Source organism: Ictidomys tridecemlineatus, chromosome 7 (assembly GCF_052094955.1).
Source record: "Ictidomys tridecemlineatus isolate mIctTri1 chromosome 7, mIctTri1.hap1, whole genome shotgun sequence".
Classification (NCBI taxonomy): domain Eukaryota; kingdom Metazoa; phylum Chordata; class Mammalia; order Rodentia; family Sciuridae; genus Ictidomys; species Ictidomys tridecemlineatus.
Window position 1 is genome coordinate 57,516,479 of NC_135483.1, and position 24,949 is coordinate 57,541,427.

Below are 24,949 nucleotides of genomic sequence, written 5' to 3' on the forward strand. Positions count from 1 at the left end.
CTGAAGTAAGGTTATAAGAAAAGAAGACAGCCTTAGCAATGATGGAAGAGAAATAGTGAATTGTTAGCAGCAGGGTAGTTTGGTGTATCTACAAGGAGGAGGGTGGGATGCTAGAGATGAGGCACCTTTTGATAATTTTTTTTTTTTTTTTTGCGGTGCTGGGGATTGAACCCAGGGCCTTGTACATGTGAGGCAAGCATTCTACCAACTGAGCTCCATCCCCAGCCCCATGAGACACCTTTTGAAATATGAGCATAAAACCTATCAAGGACAGTCATTTTACCTCATTACCAAGAAACCAGTCCCTGACCTTTAACTTCTATCATTTCCATCTGTGGACACAGTGCTCTGCCAGTGGCAACAGACTTTGTTCCAGTACAGACCAGTCTTATTATGTTCCTTCATAACACAACACACAGTCATCTTAAAGGAGTGGTAAGCCTGGAAAGCACCCCTGAACTATCCCATTCTGTCTCTTTATATAATTTCCATGTGATGTCAATTAACAAGTGGGTTCTGGGGTTAAAGGTGTAGCTCAAGAGGAGAGCACATGCTTTACCATGTCCAAGGCCCTGAGTTCCCTCCCCAGCACCAAAAGTACTCTTAATTATTTTTTTTTTATGTGTGTGTGTTTTGTGGTATTGGGGAGGGAACTCCAGTCCTTGGACATGCCAGATAAGCACTCTATCACGGAGCTTTACCCCCAAGCCCCATTTCTAAACATTTTATGTTGACTCGAGTGTGAATTAATTTAAGCCAACGAAGGATGATCTGAACACATTTTATTCATGTTATGACAAGCTTCCTTCCTATGTAAAGTGGAATTGTGGTGACTAAGTGATAGAATGTACACAAAGTGCTTGCCAAGCATAAATGTTAATTCTTACCCCTACTTCTGACATGCGTGTGTTCATTTTAGCTATTCTAGTGAGAACATGTCAAGTTGCCTGCAAGTATTTTATTCTCCTCTGCACATCGCACAGCGCCCTGTGAAAGAACAATTTTGGCAAAGCAGGAAAGTACTCTTCTTAGTTTGTTTTGTGTACAACTCCTTACCCTCTTTTACTCTCCATATGTGAATATTTGAAATTAAAATCTTTGATAAGAATTGAATGTTTTTTTTTTCAAATTTCTTTAATGGTGATCAGAAATTTTTGGTGACTCTCACAGCACACTCTGGAAATATAACTGAAAATGGTCATCCTAGAGGTGAAGAGTATTTAAAAGTCATTGCTGGCTTTTTAAAAATTCTAATTTGTTTCGCTCCTGACTTTTAAAGTTTCATATAGCTATAAGAAGTTGAGAATTCTCATGACCCAGTATCTCATCCATAGCAGATTCAATCATGATGTATTTCCCCTAACAATCACTTATTATCTAGGCTGATTACAGCAGGAACAAAAGTTAAATATGACAGAATTCAGACTGCAGTGGCTGATAGGTAAGAAGTACACAAACAAGGAATAGTTGGCATCTGACACATCCAGATATCATGTTACTCTTGATTCTTCTCCTCTTAGTATTTCTTGTGTCATAACAACAAAGTGTTATAGTAAAGATTGTAGGAAAAGTTAGACATGGCACCCATCTACTGGTAAAACTTGCTAGGAAACCCAACACATTGGGTTGGTTCATATCTGCTTCTGATTGGATTAGTTATAATGGAAGGGGTCTCCTTTTTTAACATTTATTTAAGTTCCCTGTGATGTCATTTAACACGTGAGTTCTGGGGTTGGAGGTGTAGCTTAGTGCTTCAGCACATTCTTTGCATGTACAAGGCCCTGGGTCCGCCTCAACACTGCTCACCTCCCCACAACAAGAAAACCAAAAAACCAAAACAAGTGAGTTTTACTGAAAGTGTGTTGTTTACCTGTTATTGTATCCTTTAAAGTTTATATACATGTGACTTTATGATAATATATACTCTTTTAGGATAAAGAAGACAAAGGGTACATGTGCCATGGTACCACTTCAGGAGAAATCAAAAGGTAAACTGGCACATCTTTTTTCCCACCAAATGTTTTGTTAGAGTGTCACATACTTATCTTTTTTACTTCCTTTATTATTTTTTTTTAATTGATTTGTCTTTGTTTTATTAATGCTCTTTTTAACGTTGTTTATTTATTTCATAAACTTAGAGGATCTTGAGTCCATTATGCACATACATTTATAATCTCAAGACCCTAGGATAGGCCCTCACTTGGACCATGTAGTAGCCTGTAAACGGATCCTGTTTTGAGTTTTTGACCTTTGAAATCCTTTGACTTAAAGCCCTAACACCTTAATCTTTAATCATATTACTGCCTTCTTCAAAAAACAATAGCTTCTCATTACCTGCAGACTTAAGTATGACTTTCTTAGTTTTTCATTGAACCCTTTACCAACTTCCCCTAACTTTCCATTCCAACCTTATCTTCTAATTTTATTTATTTATTTTTTTTGTGAATCTTGTTTACCAAAGACATCTCACTACACCAACAGTTTGGGTTACAAAAAACCACTCTTTTTTAGTTTGGGGTTCTTTTTTTTTTTTTTGGTTTGGTACTGGGGATTGAACCGTGGATCACTTAGCTACATCCTCAGCCCTTTTTATTTTGAGACAGGCTTGAACTTCTGAGACTGGCCTTGAATTTGTAATCCTCATGCGTAGTCTCCCAAGTAGCTGGGATTATAGGTGTATACCACTGCAGGAATCTTGAAAGCTACTCTGGAATCAATTTATTTACAGTGACTAAGAGGGTTTACAGCACTGTGATATATTTTTGCCATATTCAGAGGGACAGCTCATCCTCTGAAGCTTAAAAATTAGGCATTCTGGGGCTCAGCGGTGGAGCATTCATCTAGCACTTGCAAGGCCCTGGGTTCGATCCTCAGCACCACATAAAGATAAATAAAATAAAGGTATTGTGTCCAGCTACAACTAAAATATAAATATTTAAAAATTAGGCATTCTCACCTCCCTGTTTTTGATTTGTTTGATCAGAATTTTATTTTTCAAAAATAGACACTGGAAAATCTGTTCTCTCAGATTTTCAAGATTGTAGAGAACTTCCTAGAAGTACACTTATGCTTCATTCCTTCCTTTTATATGTGACTGATTTATGAGGAAATTATACCAAAGGAACCATCCTGACACATGACATAATGCATATGACTAGCATCTAAGTTCTAGCTATTCCCTGAGGTAATTTTGTCCAAAGTTAATGTTAAAGATTCATGAGCCATACAGTTAAAACTTTTCCATTAAAAAAAATGTGGGGGTCTTTTGTTGATTATTGTCTAAGCCAGGGATTTCATTTTTAAATTTTTTTGGGGGAGGGTTACTAGATTTTGAACTCGTGGCATTCAACCACTGAGCCACATCCCCAGCCCTTTTTATTTATTTATTTATTTATTTTTAATTTAGAGACAGGGTCTCACTGAATTGCTTAGTGCGTCACTTTTGCTAAGGCTGGCTTTGAACTTCTGATCTTCCTGCCTCAGCCTCCCAAGCCACTGGGATTATAGGTGTGTGCCATCACGCCAGGCTTAAGCCAGGGATTTTAAACAGTGATAGTATTAACATTTTGAACTAGATAGTTCTTTATTGTGAGCCATGTCTTGTGCATTGTAGAATGTTTAGAAGCATCCACAGCCTCTACCCACTGTACGCCCCGGCACCCACAGCTGTGAAAAATAAAACAAAAAAAAAGTCTCTACATATTGAAAAACAATAACAACAACAAAAAAAGTGCAGCAAAATCCCCTTCAGTTGAGAAACACTGGTCTAAGCATGACACCCACAGCATTACGTTATTTACTTTTTGTCTTTCAGGCTATCAAATGATCTATCCTTTATCCAAATGCACTAAATATTTCCTTCCCAGACTTTCAAACCCTTTCTATTTATTTATTTTTGTGGTAATGGGAATTGAACCCAAGGACATTTAACACAGGGACAGGGTCTCATTAAATTGCAGAGGTTGGTTTTGAATAAAATAAAGGTATTGTATTCAGCTACAACTGAAAAATAAATATTAAAAAATTAGGCACTTTCACCTCTCTGTTTTTGATATGTTTGATATGTTTGTCCTTCCTCAGGTTCCTGAGTAGCTGGCATTATAGGCATGTGCCACCACACCCAGCTTTATTTTTAACATAACCATGGTTGTCATCTTCTAGTGCATTCATCACTTAAAACAACAACAAAAACTGAAATTGTAAGGCTTCTGTTGACGAGGTTGGTAACAGAATTGACAGTAGCTTTGTGAGTACATCTATGGAAGTTCATAAGGTTACATGTTCATAAAATTTTCCTTGGCTATTTCCTTACTCTGGATTTCCATAAGCCATAAAAACTTCTGTTATCAACAGGAGGCATAAAAGAAAAATAAGAATGTTAATCAGAACAAAAGACATGTGTTTTGCATCTTGGCCCAAACAAACATTTGTTTGCCTATTTTCCAAAAGACCAACTTTATGGCTCTTTCAACTTTATGGCTCTTTGAGAATGGGTATGAATATAGGGGCCTTTTCAAAATCCATATGTTATAACCTAATACCTAATGTGATGATGACAAGAGGAGCTGGCACTTTGGGGGAATGATTGTCACGAGGATCTTGCTCTCAGGAGTAGATTAGTGCTCTTATTAAAAGAGGTTGAAGGGAGCACCCTAGTGCCCTCCTAGCCCTTCACCCTTTTGAGAACTCAGCATTCATCCCCTTTTGGCCTTCCCCACTCTGCCATGTGAGGACATAGCAGTAAAGCTCCATCCTGGAAGCAAAGAGTAGGCCTTCAAGTGACCTATTCTGCCAGCATTTGATCTTGGACTTCCCAACCTCTGGAACAGTGAGAAATAAACTTCTGTTCTATCAATTATCCAGCCTGCATTATTTTGGTGTAGCAGCAGGAACAGAACCACAGGTACTCTGTCTTACTTACTTTGTACCCCTGCAGTACCTATGTAAGGTTATGCAACAAATATACTTGCTGAAAATTATTTTCTTCAGAGACATACAATGAATTAAGTATTGATCATATATCAGGTATTGTTTTAGTTACTAAGCCTTGAGGATACATCCCTGAACAAAGATTCCTGCCCTTGTGAAGTACATATTCTAGTAAGAAAATATAGCCCACAAACACTTGATACAATCAGCAAGTCCATTATGTAGCATATTAGAAATTAAGCACAGCCTGGCACAGTGATGCACACCTGTAATCCCAGCTACTGAGACAGGAAGATGGCAAGTTTGGAAACAAAATTTAAAAAGGGCTGGGGATATAGCTCAGAGGCAGAATGTTCCTGAGTTCAATCCCCAATAGCATACACACACACAAAAAAAATTAGACATGATAGAAACAATAAAAATAGAGCAAAGTTAGGAAAATTATGGGATATAGTTAAAGGAGGTATATATATATATATTTCCCTTCATTTTTTTATTTTAGAGAGACATTTATAAATTCATATTCAAAGAGAATTGGAAATGTACTTGGATTCTTCATATTATTTAATTTTACCAATGTTTTATACTTAGGACTTCATAAAGAAAATAGGATGACTATACCAAAGTATGTAATTATAGTTTGAGGACATTTCTCAGATTAGTAAGTGAAAATAATTTTCTGTAACTTGGGAGAATGACTTCTTCCTGATTAAAAATATTTTAACTGTTCCCTTCCAAAATATCAAAAGTGTGACCCCCATGTAGTTCTTATTTGATGGATGAATGAGAAATAAGGACTCTTTATTTGTTGGGATTTGATAAATTTCATAGGAACATTGTCCTAATTATTGAGGTTTGGCACTTTCCCCTAGTAGTACCTGAATTAAGAGGAAACATCAATGTTGATGGGCTAACCAGTGTTTTGTTGTTGTTGTTGGTTTTGTGTGTATATGTGTGTGTGTAAAGTCCTCTTTATTTTAAAAAGTTCTAATTTTCTTTTTTTATTTATTCTCTTTAGTTATATATGACAACAGAATCCATTCTGATGTAATCACACAAGCATCTTATTCTAGTTTCCATTCTTATGGATGTACACAGTGGTGGGATTCACTGTCTTGTTTTCATATATGTACATGGGGAAACAATGTCAGTTTCATTCCCCTGTCTTTCCTGTTCCTATCTCCCTCTCTTCCCTCCATTCCCCATTGTCTAATCTACTGCACTTCTTTTCTTCCCTTCCCTCTCCCCCCATTGTGGATTAGCTTCCACTTATCAGAGAAAACATTCAAGTTTGGTTTTTTGAGACTGGCTTACTTCGCTTAGCATGATAGTCTCCAGATCCATCCATTTGCTGGCAAATGTCATCAAGTTTTTCTTCTTTATGGCTGAGTGTTTTAGTCAACTTTTTTGCTCCTGTGACTAAAAGACCCGACCAGAACAAATTTAGAGGAGGAAAAGTTGACTTGAGGGCTCATGGTTTCAGAGGTCTCAGTCCATAGAAGGCTGCTCCATTCCTTGGGGCTTGAGATGAAGCAGAACAACATGGCAGAATAATGTGGCAGAGTGAGGCATCTCACATTATGATAAGAAAGCAGAGAGAGATTCTGCTGGCCAGATACAAAATATACTCCCCCAAAGCCACACTAGTAATGCCCACCTCCTCCAGCCATGACCTACCAGCCTTCAGTTACCACTCAGTGAATCCCTATCAGGAGATTAACTCACTGATTGGGTTAAGGCTCTTACAACCCAATTATTTTTCATCTGAACCTTTTTGCATTGTGTCACACATGAGCTTTTGGGGGACACCTCACATCCAAACCATAACACATATTTATTTATTTATTTTTATTTTTTTATTATTATTTTTTTAATATTTATTTTTTAGTTCTCGGCGGACACAACATCTTTGTTGGTATGTGGTGCTGAGGATCGAACCCGGGCCGCACGCATGCCAGGCATGGCGCGCTACCGCTTGAGCCACATCCCCAGCCCCCACAACACATATTTATATAAATATAAAATATATCCATTCATCTATTGAAGGGCACCTAGGTTGATTCCATAGTTTAGCTATTGTGAATTGAACTGCTATAGAATCGATGTAGCTATGCACTATAGTATGCTTATTTTAAGCCTTTGGATATATACCAAGGAGTGGGATAACTTAGTCAAATGGTGGTTCCATTCCAAGTTTTTTTTTAAATATATTTTTTTTGTTTCAATTGACCTTTTATTTTATTTACTTATATGTGGTGCTGAGAATTGAACCCAGTGCCTCACACATGCTAAGAAGGCACTCTGCCACTGAGCCACAACCTCAGCCCGCCATTCTAAGTTTTTTGAGGAATCTCCATGCTACTTTCCACATTTTTGCAGTCCCACCACATGTGTTCTTCTTTTTTTTTTGGGGGGGGGAAGAACTCTTTAATGCAACCACAATAATATTTTCACAGCAGAAATAATCACAGATAATTCCTTAATCCCATATGCTCAGTCAATAAACAGATTTTTCCAATTGTTTCAAATTAATTTTATAGTTTTAAATATAAATAAATCTGGTTCATACTAGGAGCATCCATTGCAACCACATGTGTTCTTGATCATTGTCTTTCTGATTGGAGGGAGATGGAATCTCAGTGTAGTTTTAATTTACATTTCTCTAATTGCTAGAGATGTTGAACTTTTTTCATTTATTTGTTGACCAACATATTTTTTCTTTTATGAAGTGTCTGTTCATTTCCTTAGCTTATTTATTGATTGGGTTATTTGGTTTTCTTTTGTTGTCAAGTTTTTTGAGTTCTTTAAATATCCTGAAAATTAATGCTGTATCTCAGGTGCAGGTGGCAAAGATTTTCTCCCATTTTGTAGGCTCTCTTCACTTTCTTGATTGTTTCCTTTGCTGTGAATAAGCTTTCTAGTTTGATACCATCCCACTTATTGATTATTGATTTTATTTCTTGCACTTTAGGGGTCTCATTAAGAAAGTCAGTTCCCGTGTCAACGTGTTGGAGTGTTGGGCCTACCTTTTCTTTTAATATGTGTAGGGTCTCTGGTCAATATCTAGGTCCTTGATTTACCTAGAGCTGTGTTTTGTGCAGGTAAGAGATAGTGGTTAAGTTTAATTTGCTGCATATGGATTTCCAGTTTTACCAGCACCATTTGTTGAGAGAGGCAATCTTTTCTCCAATGTATGTTATTAGCACCTTTGTGCTAAACCTTAATATGAAAATCTTTGTAACTTCTCAAAGTATCTGTGGATGAGCCAAGTTTGTTTCTGCACCTTCTACTCTCTTCTATTAGTCTTCTTGCCTGTTTTGGTGCCAATACCATGCTGCTTTTGTTACTATAGCTCTATAGTATAATTTTAAATTTGGTATTGTGATGCAACTTACTTCATTTTTTTAGCTAGGGAGTGCTTCGGTTATTATGAGCCTCTTGTATTTCCAGATGAATTTTATGAGTGCTTTTTCTACTTCCATGAAGAACATTATTAGAATTTTGATGGGAATTGCATTGAATCTGTATAGTGCTTTTGGTAATATGGCCATTTTGACAATATTAATTCTACCTAGCTAAGAACTTGGGGCAGGGGGTCTTTCCATCTTCTGAGATCTTCCTCAATTTCTTTATTTAGTGTTCTGTAATTTTTATTATAGAGATCTTTCACCTGTTTTGTGAGATTGATTGCCAGGTTTTTTTATTTTTATTTTTTGAGGCTATTGCAAATGAGATGGTTTTCCTAATTTCTCTTTCAGCTGATTTGTCATTGGAGTATAGGAATGCAACTGATTCATGAGTGTTAATTTTGTATCCTGCTATTTTGCTGAATTCCATTTTTGAGTTCTAGAGGTTTTCTGGTAAAGTTTTTTGGATCTTCTAAATACAGGATCATGTCATTGGCAAACAGAGCTAGTTTTAGCTCTTCTTTTCCTATTTATATCCTTTTATTTCATTCTTTTGCCTAATTACTTTGGCTAGATATTTGGGGAATATGTTAAATAGAAGTGGTAAAAGTAAGCATCCCTGATTTTAGAGGGAATGCTTTCAGTTTTTCTCTATTTAGAATGACATTGGCCTTGAGTTTGTTTGTCATGAATTGTTTTTACAATGTTGAATGTTCAGGTATGATCCTTTTATTCCTGTTTTTTTGAGTGTTTTAATTATAAATGGATGCTACATTTTGTTAATGCTTTTTCTGCATCTATTGACATAATAATGTGATTCTTGTCTTTAAGACTATTGAAGTGCTGAATTACATTTATTGATTTTTTTTTTTTTTTGAGGTGCTGTGGATCGAACCCTGGGCTTTAGGAATGCCAGGCAGGCAAATCCTTTTCCATTGAGCCACATTCCCAATCTAACTTATAGCTTTAAATAGGGTCATGAGGGTAGGTATAATTGAGAAGATAATGTTTGAGAAAAAAACTTGAAAGAGGTAAGAGAGTTAAGTTATTCTGGTAGGTCCAGAAAACGCCCCAAGACAGGATGGTGCCTGGCCTGTTGGAAGAACATTAGGAGTCTAGCTTAGCTAAGGAGTAGAAGATGAGATAGGAGAAACAACGGGATCTCTAGTCATGTAGGACCTTAGAAAGGACCTTGTATGTGACTCTGATTGAAATGAGGAGCCACTGAATGATTTTATCAAAAGAATGATTTCAATGTGGTCTAAGTTTTAAAAAGATCACTATGGCAACTGCCATCTATTTCAATAGCTATTCTTTTTTTAAAATGACCTTGAAAATTCCTACTTTTAACTCTGATGGAATGAATAGCTTGTATTAGAACAACTTTACCAGCAGACGATTTGAGAGGCCAAAATCCTGAAGGAATAACCAAAGAGAAGTGAGCCAAAATTCCTCAAGCATATTTCCTTCTACCTAGAAGAAAATAAATTTATCTCTAGAGTAATATAAAATGAACTATATCCTTGAAGGCAATCACACAGAGTGTCTAATATTTAATTAATATTTACCGGACAGGCTTCTTTTGGGAGATCACAGCCCTAAGGTTACTTGAAGAATTTGACCCAAACATGGATATCAGATCAAATCACACAATTTATATCAACCATACGAATAACAAAAATCTTTTTAATAAAAAGAATTGAAGAGTTTCCTATATGCCCAATTTTCTCAGTTTGGGCATATGGTAGATATTGTGGCTTTAAAGGCCATAAGATGAGAGAACTTTTTTTCCCATATAACAAATATGCATTGTTATATTTAAGCAGCTGGGCTCATCTGCAAATACTTCTAGACAGTTACAAAGATTTTCATTTTATGGTAAACCAATGTAAACCAGCATGTGAAAACAGATTCTGATATATGTCTAAACTGCGTGACACTTTTGCTGGCAAAGAAAAGAAATAAGCCAAAACCGTGGAACAGACTGCAACAATTGCAAACAAAAAGCCTGATCAGGGAACCCCAAATCCAGCAAATCCCCAAAGAAATTCCACACCAAGTCCTCACATCCCTGATTACCCTCCAAACTATTGACCTATGAGAGGATGTTATTCATGCCTTTGAATCAGGTCCCTTGTTTTAGGGAAGTTTGACTGGTACTTGGGAGGCATAGCATTACTTTTGTCAAATTTGGAAAGAATGCTTTATAAGGTATTGGAATCACACCATTCCATGCCATGAAGATAACCTATGCCAAGAAATAACATTTGGGATAGTCACGTTAAGTGGACATGGTGTTATTTATGGTATGTGTTTTGAAAACATTTGGTCAAGTCATTTTAAAATGGTTGGAGGCGGCGGGGGCGGGAGAAGTTAAGTGAAATGTTTGTGAAGGACATAAAAATCATAGAGTCTTTCTCTAGCTTTAGTGAACTATGAAATATGAAGGCCTTAATTTTGTACACTAAAGTTTTCTTTGATTTATTTAAAAAAAGTTACCAGAGAGAAGAGGGACAACAACCAAGAGAAGGAACAGACAACAGAGGCAGACCTACAAATGATCCAAACATCTTAGTCTGTTTGGGCTGTTATCACAAACTAGTATAAACTGGGGATCTTATAAAAAACAGAAATTTATTTATTTAGTGTTTCTGTATATTTAGCTCTAAAAAGTAAATGTAATCTGTACCTGAATGACCAACTGCCTAATTAAAATTCCATTATGGAAGAAGGAGTAGAAAGAGGAATTTAGTTTGCTACCCTAATTTCTTTTTTTTTTTTCTTTTTTTTTTTTTTTTTTTTAGGATTGGGGATTTTACCTAGAGTGCTTATCCAATGAACCACATACTCAGCCTTTTCTGAGATGGGGTCTCACTAAGTGACTTAAGGCTTCACTAAATTTCTGAGGCTGGCCTTGAACTTGTAATCCTCTTTCTTCAGCCTCTCAAATTGCTGGGATTATACATGTACATCACCACACCTTGCCACAATTCTTTTTGAACTAAAATTTCTAACGTTCTATTTCAAGTATTTAGAAATATAGTTTTTTTTGGTAGTTTGATCTTTTCATCATTCACCAGGTTGAAATTCTTTTGTGGTTTTTTTTGTCATTAATATATAGACTATTTTGGATTACCTATGCAGATGATTGTAGTCATTTCTCAGTAATGTCAGTTTTGTTTCTTCCTTTCTGAATCCTAAGCCTTAGTTTTCTTATCTTACTAATCTGGCAAGAAACACCAATATAATACAAACTAGAAAGGAATAGTAGGCATCTTTGATTCATTTCTGATTTTCAAAGGGACTTCCTTAATATCACCTCCATAAGAATAATGTTAGTTACAGGATTTAAATTTTTTTTTCTTTTGAATACCCAGGATTGAATTCAGAGACATTCAACCACTGAGCCACATCCCCAGCCCTATTTTGTATTTTATTTAGAGATAGGGTCTCACTGAGTTGCTTCACCTTGCTTTGGCTGAGTCTGGCTTTGAACTTGAGATTCTCCTATCTCAGCCACTGGGATTACAGGTGTGCTCCACTGAGCCTGGCTTAGTTACAGGTTTGAGTAGTTATCCTTTAGGAAGTTAAGAAGTCCCCTTTAATTTTCTAAGATTTTTTTCCATAAATGAGAGTTAAAATTTTATCAAATATTTTTCCTGGATAGATTGAAGTGATGATATGACTTTTTTCACTTGAAAAATACCATGTATAGATTATATGATGCTAAGTGGCTCTTGCCTTCTGAGGGTCATCCAGTTTAGGCATGATTGCTATCTTTTTATGTACTTCCATATTAAATTACCTAATAATTCATTTGGAATTTTAATAAAATTCCTGTTTTAAAAATTTATTTATTGGGCGGGGATTATGGCTCAGCTGTAGAGTGCTCACCTAGCATCGGCGGGACCCGCCTGGGTTCGATCCTCAGCACCACATAAAAATAAAGGCATTGTGTTGTGTCCAAATACACCTAAGAAAAAAAAAAAAGAAAAAGATTTGTTTAAAAAAAAATAGAATTATTTATTTATTTTAATTAGGTATATATGACAGCAGAATGCCTTTTGATTCATTGTAAAACAACTGCAGCACAATTTTACATTTCTTGGTTATACACAATATAATGTCGCACCATATGTGTAGTCATACATGTACCTAGAGTAATGATGTCCATCTCATCCACCATCTTTCCTACCCCCATTTCCCCTCCCCACCCCACTCTTCCCTTTGCCCCATCAAAGTTCCTCCATTTTCCTAATGTCCCCCCCCCCATTATGCGTCAGCATCTACTTATCAGAGAGAATATTCGGCTTTTGGTTTAGGGGGATTGGCTTACTTTACTTAGAATGATATTCTCCAGCTCCATCCATTTACCTGCAAATGCCATAATGGAACCACCATTTGACCCAGCTATCCCACTCCTCGGTCTGTACCCCAAGGACTTAAAAATCAGCATACTATAGTAATGCAGCCACATCAATGTTTATAGCAGCTCAATTCACAATTCATAAGCTGTGAAAGCAACCTAGATGTCCTTCAATAGATGAATGGATAAAGGAACTGTGGTTTATAAACACAATGGAATATTACTCAACATTAAAATGGAATAAAAAAACCCTTTTTAAGAATGAGACTGCCACTCATTTTCCTTTTGGTCCTGTCCTTATCTGAATTCAATGTCAAGATGATAATGGCTTCATGGAATGAACTGGAAAGTATTCTCTCTCTTTCTGTTCTCTGAAGGATTTGACCTAAACTCGAAATGATCTCTATGTTGAAACTCTGATAGATTCATTTGTAAAATTATTTGGGTTACTTGTTTTCTTTGTGGGAATCATTTAATATTTATTCAGTAATTTTAATTTTAGGACTCAATGCATTCTATTCTTTCAATCAGTTTTGGTAAGTTATATTTTCAAGAAACTTCTGCCTTTATCTCAGTTTTTAAATTTATTGACCCAAAAGTTAGTCTTTGCTCTAACTGTATTTCTGTCCCTCTTTTCCTAATATTAGGTATTTGTACCTTCTTTCCTTTTTCCCCTTAATTACTTTTGCCAGAAGCATTTTTTTTTCATTCTACTTTTCAATGAAAACTTTTGTCATTTTAAATTCTAACTTTGGTTTCTATTTCACTGATTTTTCCCTCTTTCCTATATTATATTTTTTTCTTCTATGCTGTTTGGGTTTATTCTTTGGGCTTATTTTATTCTTTTTCTAATGTATATCTTAGGCTTATTAATTTTCAACCTTCAATTTATATATATGTGTGTGTGTGTGTGTGTGTGTGTGTGTGTGTATAGAGAGAGAGTTTTTTTCTTTTTTTTTTCTGTGTGTGTGTGTGTGTGTGTGTGTTACCAGGGATTGAACCCAGGGGCACTCAATCACTGAGCTACATCTCAGCCCTTTTTATATTTTATTTTATTTTTATATGAATATGAACTTTTAAATTTTGTTCTAATTAGTTATGCATAATAGGAGAATATATTTTGATGTATTCTACATATATGGAGTATAACTTCTCATTGTTTTGATTATACATAATATAGGATTACATTGGTTGTGTAAACATATACGTACATAGGATATTGTCTGATTATTTCTATTATCTTTCCTATTCCCATTCCCCCTCCTCTCCCTTCATTCCCCTTGGTCTAATCCAAAGTACTTCTATTCTTCTCTAAACCCACTCCCGTTGTGAATTAGCATCTATATAAAAAAGAAAACATTTGGCCTTTGATTTAATTGGTTTATTTCACTTGGCATAATATCCTCCAGCTCCATCCCTTTACAGGCAAATGCCATCATTTTATTCTTCTTTATGGCTGAGTAATATTCTAATGTATATGAACTACATTTTCTTTATCCATTCATTTGTTGAAGGGCATCTACATTGGTTCCATAGTTTAGCTATTGTAAATTGAGCTGCTATAAACACTGTAGTATATTGATTTTAAGTCCTTTGGGTATAAACTAAGGAGTGGGATAGCTGGGTCAAATGGTGGTTCTATTCCAAGTTTTCTGAGGTATCTCCATACTGCTTTCCATAGTGGTCACACCAATTTGTAGTGCCACCAGCAATATGTGAGTGTGCCTTTTCCTCCATGTCCTCCACAACATTTATTGTTACTTGTATTCTTGATAATTGCCATTCTGACTGGAGTGAGATGAAATCTCACTGTGGTTTTAATTTGCATTTTTCTAGTTGCTAGAGATGTTGAACATTTTTTTAATATATTTGCTGATCAATAATAGTTCTTCTTCTGTAAAGTGTTCAGTTCCTTAGCCCATTTGTTGATTGGGTTATTTGGTTTTTTTTGGGGGGGGCATTAAGTTTTTTAAGTTCTTATATTTTATTTTGAGAGGGTGTCTCACTAAGTTGCTGAGACTTTCGTGAAATTGCCAAGGCTGGCCAGGAATTTGCAATCCTCCTTCCTCAGCCTCCTGAGTTGTGGGATTACAGGTGTGTCCCATCCCACCCAACCCTGATTGTATTCTTAAGGTTTATCTCTCTCTCACTCTCAGCTTCCCATTTGTTTGAAGCAAAACAAACAAGCAATAACAATTGCATTGGAGAACTGAAAATCTCTTTTTACACTTGAAACTATTCAAGGTGAAGTTACATAATGGTATTTTAAATAAACATGGCAATCAATAATCCCAGTGACTCAGGAGGCTCACACAGAGAATTACAACAGAGACCCTAAGCAACTCAGCAAGACCCTGTCTCAAAAATAAAGCTGGGCACAGTGGTGCATGCCTGTAATCTTATTAATTGGGAGGCTGAGGCAGGTTCTCAAATAAAAGATAAAAGGGACTGGGACTATAATTCAGTAATAAAGTGCCCCTATGTTCAATCTTGATACAAAAGAAAAGAAATGGAAAGAAAAAAGAAAGAAGAAAAAGTAAATAAAAAGTAAAAAGGGTTGGGGATGTAGCTTTGGGATAAAGTGCCTCTGGGTTTAATTCCCAATACCTAAATGAATATGGGTCAGTATATTATTTTCAAAGACCAATCTGTTTCTCAATAGAAGTATTTCTACATATTTACGTATTTAAGGCAATATATAGTGACTATGTGGGATCTTTGAGTTTAATGATTCTGTGATGAAACCCTGCTGATGGAGTCCCTAGATATGTGCCCTTGGACAAGTTGGGTGGCCTCCCTAAATCACTTCTTAAAGATCTGGAATCTGGGATAATACTACTTACTACTACTTTATTGTGTTGTTGTATTGATAAAATAGTTGTAAACTTGACATAGATAATTCAATAAGTGCCATTATTATTACTACTACTCCATAATAGATGCTTGATTAGTATTTTTCACCTACATGAATGATTTATTTAACTATATAATTTTGCTATATTACTTCACTTAGCATTTATGAGAAACTATTTTATTTGGAGAATATAACTTGATGAGTGTGTAAGATATGAAACAGGTATTTCTTTATGGAGATTGTGTTTTTACTTTGGAATAAATTCCACAGCCATCCTGTGTTTTAAGAAGCATGATACAATCCAGGCTTGGGAGTGCACACCTGTAATCCCAGCAGCTTGTGAGGTTGAGGCAGGAGGATCACAAGTTCAAAGCCAACCTCAGTAAAAGCAAGGCGCTAAGCTACTCAGTGAGACCCTGTCACTAAGTAAAATACAAAATAGAGCTGGAATATGGTTCAGTGGTCGAGTGCTCCTGAGTTCAAGCCCTGGTAACTGTGCTCTCCCAAAAGAAGCATGATACAGACTTAGAAATAGTTTTAGATAATTAAATAGAAATATTATTTTGCAAAAATATAGGGATTGAACCCAGAGGCATGCTACTGCTGAGCTGCATCCTAAGCCCCTTTTATTTTTTTCTTTTGAGACAAGGTCTTCAATAAGTTGCTGAAGCTGGCCTCAAATTTGCAACCCTCCTTCCTTAGCCTCCCAAGTCTCTGGGATTACAGGCATGTGCCACCATGCCCAAGCAAAAGCATTATTTTTTAATTAAATATTTTTTATGTGACTTACCATCATAGTCACAGATATTGTGGGAAGTAAGGCATTGGCATTTCTAACTCAAAGTATATATTATATGAAGATCTAATAGTGTTTTATGGTCACTGTGAAATCACTATTTTACTCGCAATTTTTTGTAAACTGATTATGCGTGCAAACTTAATTTAATTTGAAAAGCTGATTTTCTCCCTCACAGATTCTAATTTCAGTGACCCTGTTACTGGAGCACCAGTTCAGTACTTACAAAGACTTTCCAAAATGGCTCTTTTGGAGTTTAATACCATTCGTCAGGAAACAAGTAAAAAATCAAAAAAAGGCAAGAAGCGAGAGTTACGAGACTGCTGATAAATACCATACGGTGTGATGCTTTCTTCACTGCTTTTTAAGGTTTATAGTTGCTTTTTTTTTTTGATATGTGATATGATGTGCAATGATTTACATAAAAATGGAAATGTAAATAGGAAATAAATATTTTATGTTATACGTGGAATGGTTTGTATTTTGTTAACATCACAAAGAGCCATTTAAATTAAGGGAATATAAGCATTAGAGAAATTATATTCCCTGAATTTTATGCACATTGATTTTTTCCTTTAGATTTAATTGACTCAACATTATTTGAGTACCTGTCTGTGCAATGAACTGTGCTGCAGAAAGTCTTCCTGGAAGACAAAAGAAGACGGAAAGAGGAGGAGAGTCCATGTCCTTGCATGTTTTATATTAATTTACACAAATACACTATTAATATGTATGTGTGTGTCTGCATTATTACAATGGATTAGTTCCTAGGAGGATAACTAATTTAAATGGATTTGTTTATATTTTGATTGGGATCATATGAGAATATGTGAATTTTCAAAATCATATAAATTTTGATTGAGAATGATTTAAATACTACCTATACTTAAAAGGTATTCTCAATAAAAATTTGGTGACCTCTCTTGAACGAGCACTTCTTTGACTGTCAGGTAGATTTCATATATTGAACTACCATGTCCTCTTGACATTTAGTATTATTTATTAACCTTATGAAGACCTTAAAAAATAAGATGATATTATTCCTGTTTTATAAATGGAATAAATTGAGTGTCTTTGTTTTATACCATGTCTCTAGCTAGAAAGTGGAAGAACTAAGATTCTAACCTACTAGGATTCAAAACTCCCATACAAAACTTCATGGCATAATAATTTTTAAAACCTTAAGTTCAGTTGATAAAGTCATGATTTAATTCCTTAAAATTTAGGGCAAGGTAACACTTCCACAGGCAAAAATATTTCTTAATATTGAGTTGAGTGTGCAAGTTCTGACATTGACACATCTTGGAGCATTTATACTGGTAAGTGGAGACCAGGATTATGTACATGGATAACCATGTCTCCCTCACCCCTCCATCTGCCCCATGAAAGAGTTCACTCAAGTCAGTTCAAGAAAGGAGTAGAATGTTTATGGAATGTTTATTTCTTTTTAATAAATGAGATGTGCTGACAATAGTTAATCACCTTTTCAGCCTTGGAATCAAATAACTTATGTTTTTCATTAAATCTTAAAAAAAAAAAAACCCCACAGGCTCTACTTCCTTAGATCACATTTAATATTTTGTTTCCTCAAGAAGTTTTTAGAAAAACCAGTATGTATTTAGTGCACAGAAGACACAAATCACCCCCAAGTAAGATTAACCTAAGATTTAGAGATAAGGGTGAGAGGTAAACTTTTGACACTGCAACCACCATGCATATTACATTTATGTTTGGGATTGAAGACAGTCTTGCCAGAAATAAACCTTTTGCATTTGGGATCTGGAAAACCCCTCCAGTGTAAGCAATATCAATCATAACCACGGAGATCTGTACCTTCTGATAAATATTTAGGATGGGAAGATGGAGTCTTGATTTTTAAACTGAGAAAACACTTCTTTATTAAGAATAATTACTTCAGTGAAGGACAAATTCTGTCAATGAAGTTCCAATGAAATTTCCTAAGACTCATTTTCTTTTCTCTAATTCTCTGCTCACCAGGCAGCCTTCTTATATATAATTTAGATTTCCAAATGAAATATACATTAAAAAGCAATGCCTTGGGCTGGGGCTGGGGCTCAGTGGTAAAGCGCTTGCTTCGAATGTGTGAGGCACTGGGTTCCATCCTCAGCACCACATAAAGGTAAATAAAGATATTGTGTGTTCATCTACAACTAAATAAATATTTTTTTAAAAAAGCAATGCCTTCTCTGGATGATAAGGCTTAGATCTGGGAATGTGTGTGCTATTTTGGTTTTTGGAGACAAGACTTTGGTTTTTGGAGACAAGACTTTGCTATGTTGCCAAGGCTGACCTGGAACTTCTGAATCTCCTGCCTCAGGCTCCTAAATAGCTGGGATTGCAGATGTGAGACACAACACGCAGCACGCATTCGTTAAATAATGCACCTCTATACCCCTATTCTAATTTTTTTTTTTTTGGTGCTAACCCTAATCCTAACCCAGGGATGCTCTACCACTGAGCTATATCTCCAATCTTCATAATTTCTTATTTAAATTTTGAGATAGGGTATTTTTTTTTTAAAGAGAGAGAGACAGAGAGAGAGACAGAGAGAGAATTTTAATATTTATTTTTTAGTTTTCAGCGGACGCAACATCTTTGTTTGTATGAGGTGCTGAGGATCAAACCCGGGCCGCACGCATGCCAGGCGAGGGCGCCAGCGCTTGAGTCACATGTCCAGCCCTGAGATAGGGTCTTAATAAATTGCCCAGGCTAAACTCAAACTTGCAATCCTCTTGTCTCAGCTTCTGAAGTAGCTGGGATTACAGGAATGTACCACCATGTCCAACTCTCTTCTGGTTCTTGAAACTTAATTGGAATATAGTTCACTGTTGATTGCATATAGTTCACTATGGTTGATCTGGATCAAAATTTCCTGGAACACAGTGTGTTCAAGGTAGCAAATTTGCTGAGTGCGGTGGCACACACCTGTAATCCCAGGAGGCAAGGCAGAAGGATTGATTGCAAGTTCAAAGCCAGGCTCAGCAAAGGCGAGGAGGCACTAAGCAAGACACTGTTTCTAAATAAAATACAAAGTAGAGCTGGGGATGTGACTCAATGGTTGAGTGCCCTTGAGTTCAATCCCTGGTACCCCTCAAAACCAAAAACAACTACAACAATATGGTATAAAATTCAATTCTTTATGCATTTGGGGAAAATTTTTTCATTATATCTTCAAAAACTTAACTCTTTCTGTGCTATAGGTTTGAGTTTTCTACTTCAGAAACAAAATATCTTTATTTGGGATCATCTTCATCTTATATGTTATAAGAATCTGCAGGATTGAAGGATCAGAATTTGTGAATATTTTCTATTTTCTCTCTGATTGCTTTAATCTGTGGAATTTTTTTACTCTCCTAGGTGCATTCACCATTGATTATTTTAGTGTTTCTTCTAGGTCAATTTAGTCTCTAACTATACCTCTTTTATTCCTTGCTGTCTAATTTATTAATTCTGCAATGATACTATTTATGTCTCTAGTTTTGTTTTCTTAGGTCTATAATCACTCATTATCTAATTCTCTGTGCAGGAATTAGCAGACCCCACTCCCCTCTTTTTTTTAAGGCTAAGTAGTAAATATTTTAAGCTTGGCAGGCCATACAGTATCTATTGCAACTACTTAACTCTAACATTGTATCATGAAATAGTTATAGACAATCTGTAAATTAATGGAAATGACTATGTTCCAAGAAAATTTCATTCTCAGTAACAGTACTATGTTCAGCAATAATGCTTTTAAAGTAAGTTACAATGTTCCTCTTAGTCCTCCTTAAGGCAGTCTGTGAATTCACTGTCTCTGAGGTTCCTTAACAAGTTTTCCTGGGAGTGGGTGCCTCTTTGGAGGCATCTTGATCATTACCAGGTTGATTTAATAATAAATGCCTGTTAGTATAGGGCATTGTGCTAAATGCGTTTTATCTACAATCCTATGGCAACTTCCAAAGAACCCAATTTTAAAATCTTTAGGTAGCTCATTCTCACTCCATTCCCCTAAGAAATATTGAAAGGGTAAAGTTTCTAAGCTGGAAGGCTTGAATTAAAATGTAAAAGATTAGGTATTATTGAGTTCCTCTGTTACACCCAGATTCCTGAGATAGTTAAGACAACACCCTACTAGCCATTTAGCCTAGGGCCCTGTGCAGTTTGTCACAGGGCCCGAACCAATCAGTTTGAATGTGTACCCTGCTTAGGAATGACCAATTACCCCTGCCCGAGCTGTTCCCGCCAATGAATTTGCCAATCACGTCTCAGAGTTGTTCAATTTCCCCGCACCTCATGATGATTTGTTCTGATGTATGCAAAGCCCACCGCCCTCTCCAAAAAGTGTACTTAAGCTCTGCTTGACCTCTGCTCTGGGCTCTGGGCTGCTCTCCCTTCTTGAGTGGGCACAGAGTCCCAGCGCGCTGGAATGGATCCCCAATAAATCCCCTTTTGCCAATTGCATGGAGTAAGTCTCTTGTGTGGTCTCTCCCTCCGACGATTCGCCAGATCTTTACAATATTATACACCTTCTCTTTTCTCTTTAAATTTCCAAGACCTTTTCCACCTTCTCACTGAATTAATGACTCTTCTTAATGCAACTGAGAAAAAAAGGAGCAATTAGAAATAACTTCATGGGGCTGGGGATGTGGCTCAAGCAGTAGCGCGCTCGCCTGGCATGCGTGCGGCCCGGGTTCAATCCTCAGGACCACATACCAACAAAGATGTTGTGTCCGCCGAGAACTAAAAAATAAATATTAAAAAAATTCTCTCTCTCTCTCTCTCTCTCTCTCTCTCTCCTCTCTCACTCTCTCTTTAAAAGAAAGAAAAAAAAAGAAATAACTTCATTCACTCCAAACCCTCATCTACAAACCTACCTGCCCCTGTACTCATCCACACCCTCTCTATGAGAACCCCTAGAGGGATTCCCAAGAGCCCCGTCACTTGCACAGCAGGTAAGTCCCTATCTCCTCTCACTACGACCGCAATTGCATCCCTGAATCATTACAATGTCCCCTCTTTTTTTTTTTTTTAAAGAGAGAGAGAGTGTGTGTGTGTGTGAGAGAGAGAGAGAGAGAGAGAGAGAATTTTTAATATTTATTTTTTAGTTCTCGGCAGACACAACATCTTTGTTGGTATGTGGTCCTGAGGATTGAACCCGGGCCGCACGCATGCCAGGCGAGCGCGCTACCGCTTGAGCCACATCCCCAGCCCCTACAATGTCCCCTCTTAACTTCATCATTTCCACCACTGTAAAAACTTGCTACAGAATCTCCAGTCCTAACTGAAGACATACCTCCTGTGATCTGCTACTCCATTTGTTTGCCTTTATAGCCAAGCTCCTTTGAAGTGTGGTACACCCCCTTTACTTCCTCCAAATGCTTTTCTCTCTTGAATTTGCTCCATTTAGGCTGTTGTGCACTACTGTTATGTTTAAATATGAGATGTCCCCCCAAAACACACGTGTGAGACAATTATGACTGTTCCAAGGGGGAAACGATTTGATTATGAGAGTTGTAGCCTAATCAGTGGATTAATCCACTGATACAGATTAACTGGGTGGTAAGTGTAGGCAGGTTGGGTGTGGCTGGAGGAAGCAGGTCACTGGGGCTGTGCCTTTGGGGTTCATATTTTATCCCTGGTGATTGAAGCTCACTCTCTGTTTCCTGGCTGCTTCCCTCTGTCCTCAGAGAAGGGCATGATCCTGGGCAAGGTGCGCCAGGATCATTGCCCTTCTCCTGCAGGACAGAGGGAAGCAGCCAGGAAACAGAGAGTGAGCTTCAATCCTGAAACTGTGAACCCAAATAAACTTTTTCTCCTCTAAATTGTCCTTGTCAGGTATTTTGGTCACAGAGACACAAAAGCCAACTAAAACAACTAACCACTCACTAAAACAGCTCTTGTCTGATGACCTAGTATATCACAAGCCAATAGAAATTCTTCTTTTATTTGACATATCAACTGGCATTAGACATAGTCAATCTCTCCCTCCTATTTGAAGAGACTTCCAGGACATAATTTTCTTTCCATTTTCTTCTTACCTTTCTGGTCACTTCTTTTCAATCTCTTTTTTTTTCAAAGTCAATAGCTAGTAAAGTGGCATATTTGAGATTCAAGCCACTCAAAGGCAAAAATTTCTCCACCTTCCTCCTTCCTCCCCTCCAATTCCTCCTCCTCTCCTCCTCCTCCTCCTCCTTTTTCTTCTTATTCATACTGGGGATTGAACACAGGATGCTTTACCACTGAATGACATTCCTAATCCTTTTTATTTTGAGACAGGGTCTTGCTAAGTTGTGGATGCAGACCTCAAACTTGGAATTCTCCTGCCTCAGCCTCCCAAGTCACTGAGATTATAGACATGTGCCACTGCACCTGGTACATTTATTAATTTCCATATCCTGAGTAGTTATCACTGTGTCCAGCACAGAATATGAACTGAGAAGTATTTTTATTATTTTGCAAAAAAAAAAAAAAAAGAATATCAGAGACAGAGTTGGTGATAAGACAGTTCAAACCAGAGACACTGGACTCTCTGGGCAGTATGAAGGAGATAAGACCAACTAGTGGAATTTCTGAGGAGTGGGGGAACAGGGAGCAGACCCAAATAGATGAAATGGCCAACTTTGGTTAGTACCTGATAGAAGAAGGAAATCGAGTTTTGTCAGGAAGGCACTATCTTCAAAAAAATAGCAGTGTGTATTTGACAGAAACTCACTGTGTAAGGACAAATCCCCTGAGAACCAAATTGGAGACAAGCATGCAGGCAGTTCATTGGGAGTGCTGCCAATAACTCCCTAAGGAGGCAGAGGCAGAATCATGGGCAAAGGACTTGAGCAGCCATGCGTCTCTGCCGAGCCTCTACCACCCCATCTGTGGAGCTGAAAATCCCTTCAGGGTTGTCTCACCTACAGCAAGGAGGTTTTGCCTTTATTTCACCTATTACACCTCTGATTCTCTTGCAGATCTATCACTGGATCATGGGATGTGAACTGCCCTCAGAGAAGGGCATGACCCCGGGCAAGGTGCTCTCTTTTGTTGAGAGAAACTCCTGAGAAGGGGACTTCACTGCGAGTGCCATGAGCAACCAGTGAACAAGGACTGCAGCCCTAAAGAGGAGATCTGGGTCACACACTACATCTCTCCCCAGAGGGACCAGTGTATTAGGTAAGGAGTTGTTTTGGTCAGCTTTTTTGCTGCTGTGACTAAAAGACCCAACAAGAAAAATTGTAGAGGAGAAAAAGTTTGAGAGCTTACAGTTTCAGAGGTCTTAGTCCATAGAAGGCTGGCTCCATTCTTTGGGGCTTGAGATGAAGCAGGACTTCATGGCAGAAAAGTATGGCAGAAGGAAGCCACTCACATGGTGATCAGAAAGCAAAGAGAAAGAAAGACTCCAGATATAAAATACAGACCCCATAGCCACGCCCCCAAGGAACCACTTCCTCTAGCCACGCCCCACCGGCCTCCAGTCATCACTCAGCTAATCCCATCAGGAATTAATTCACTGATTAGGTTCAGGCTATAACCCACTTATTTCTCCTCCAAACCTCTTGCATTGTCTCACACATGAGCTTTTGGGGGACACCTCACATCCAAACCATAACAGGAGTGGTGCCAAGCACCCAAAAGTGGACAAAGAAGATGGCCTACCATGATTTGGTAAGGTTCCTGTTAGGAAGTGGCTCAAATAAAAAGACGTCAGAGTTAAGGAAACACACAAGATTGTGATGTACCCAGAGGGTAACATGGTGGTAAGCTGTTATCACCCTTAGGACTAAGGCATGGGAAAAATATCAGCTTTCCCAGTAGAAATGGGTGCTACAGAAGAGGAGCATCTGGTAGGAGCTGTAGTTATGAGGGATGCCAGAGGTAGGACACCACAGGGAACAGATAAATCCCCAAGTCTTTCCACCCCAACATTCCACCTCCTGCCAGTGTCTTCCACCTGCCAACCCTAACTATAGCCCTTAGTTGTGTATCCTGGGGGATACATTGCACAGGAATCAGCACAGAGCTGGAGAAACACAGATCAGGTCTAAGGCAAGAAGTCAAGAGAATAAACAGCAAAGAGCACATGTTAAAGAATTCAGGAATTTGCAGCAGGGGTCAAGGATAAGTGTGGACAACATGTTCTCTGCTGTACCTTTCAGGTTTTTCTACTGACCAGAACTGAGGCTGACCTGAGTCGGCGTAGGACTGAGTTTGTTGAGTTTCCCTGATGTGAGGACTGGACACAAAGTTTGGGGGCAAAATTGAGCAATAGGCAAGGCTGAATGATCCTCAGTGGAGGGATTGAAGGGACTGCAGGGAAAGGAGGAATGGAGGAGGATAGAATGCCCAAGAAAGAAATCAATGAAACCCCCACACAAAGGCCATTTGACCTTGCCTCCAGCCCCACCAGGTCCCCATTTTTGTTTAATTCCAGCTGATAGATCAGGTGGAAGGTCAGACCTACCTCCCAGGAGCCATTGAACAAGTATGGTGGCTTGGAGGTGAGGCACTCCCCCAACTCCTGTGTTCCTGCAGGTGTATTCAGAGGTGAATGGTGGAATGAAAGCTGTGACCTAATCGGTTCAACCTACTTTGAATGCCTGGGTGGTAAC

General features: G+C 37.6%; 1 protein-coding gene and 1 pseudogene across 5 annotated transcripts in view; both read left to right on the forward strand.

Annotated features, from left to right (window-relative positions):
* The window catches only part of C7H8orf89 (chromosome 7 C8orf89 homolog), a 36,068-nt gene extending 19,244 nt beyond the window's left edge, over positions 1 to 16,824 (forward strand). The window contains exons 4-6 of one of the 5 annotated variants that reach the window (XM_078017027.1): positions 920 to 1,013; positions 1,931 to 1,988; positions 16,531 to 16,824. In XM_078017027.1, coding sequence (XP_077873153.1) covers positions 920 to 1,013; positions 1,931 to 1,988; positions 16,531 to 16,679 — 301 coding nt within the window. In that variant the 3' untranslated portion in view covers positions 16,680 to 16,824. Of the gene's footprint in view, positions 1 to 919; positions 1,109 to 1,930; positions 1,989 to 16,530 lie in introns of those variants that run through there. The other 4 variants (XM_021733634.3, XM_040293952.2, XM_040293949.2 and 1 more) reach the window with 4 other exon arrangements.
* Positions 1,999 to 13,099, forward strand: LOC110599173 (U2 small nuclear ribonucleoprotein B''-like; annotated as a pseudogene).
* Positions 16,825 to 24,949: the final 8,125 nt, after the last annotated feature.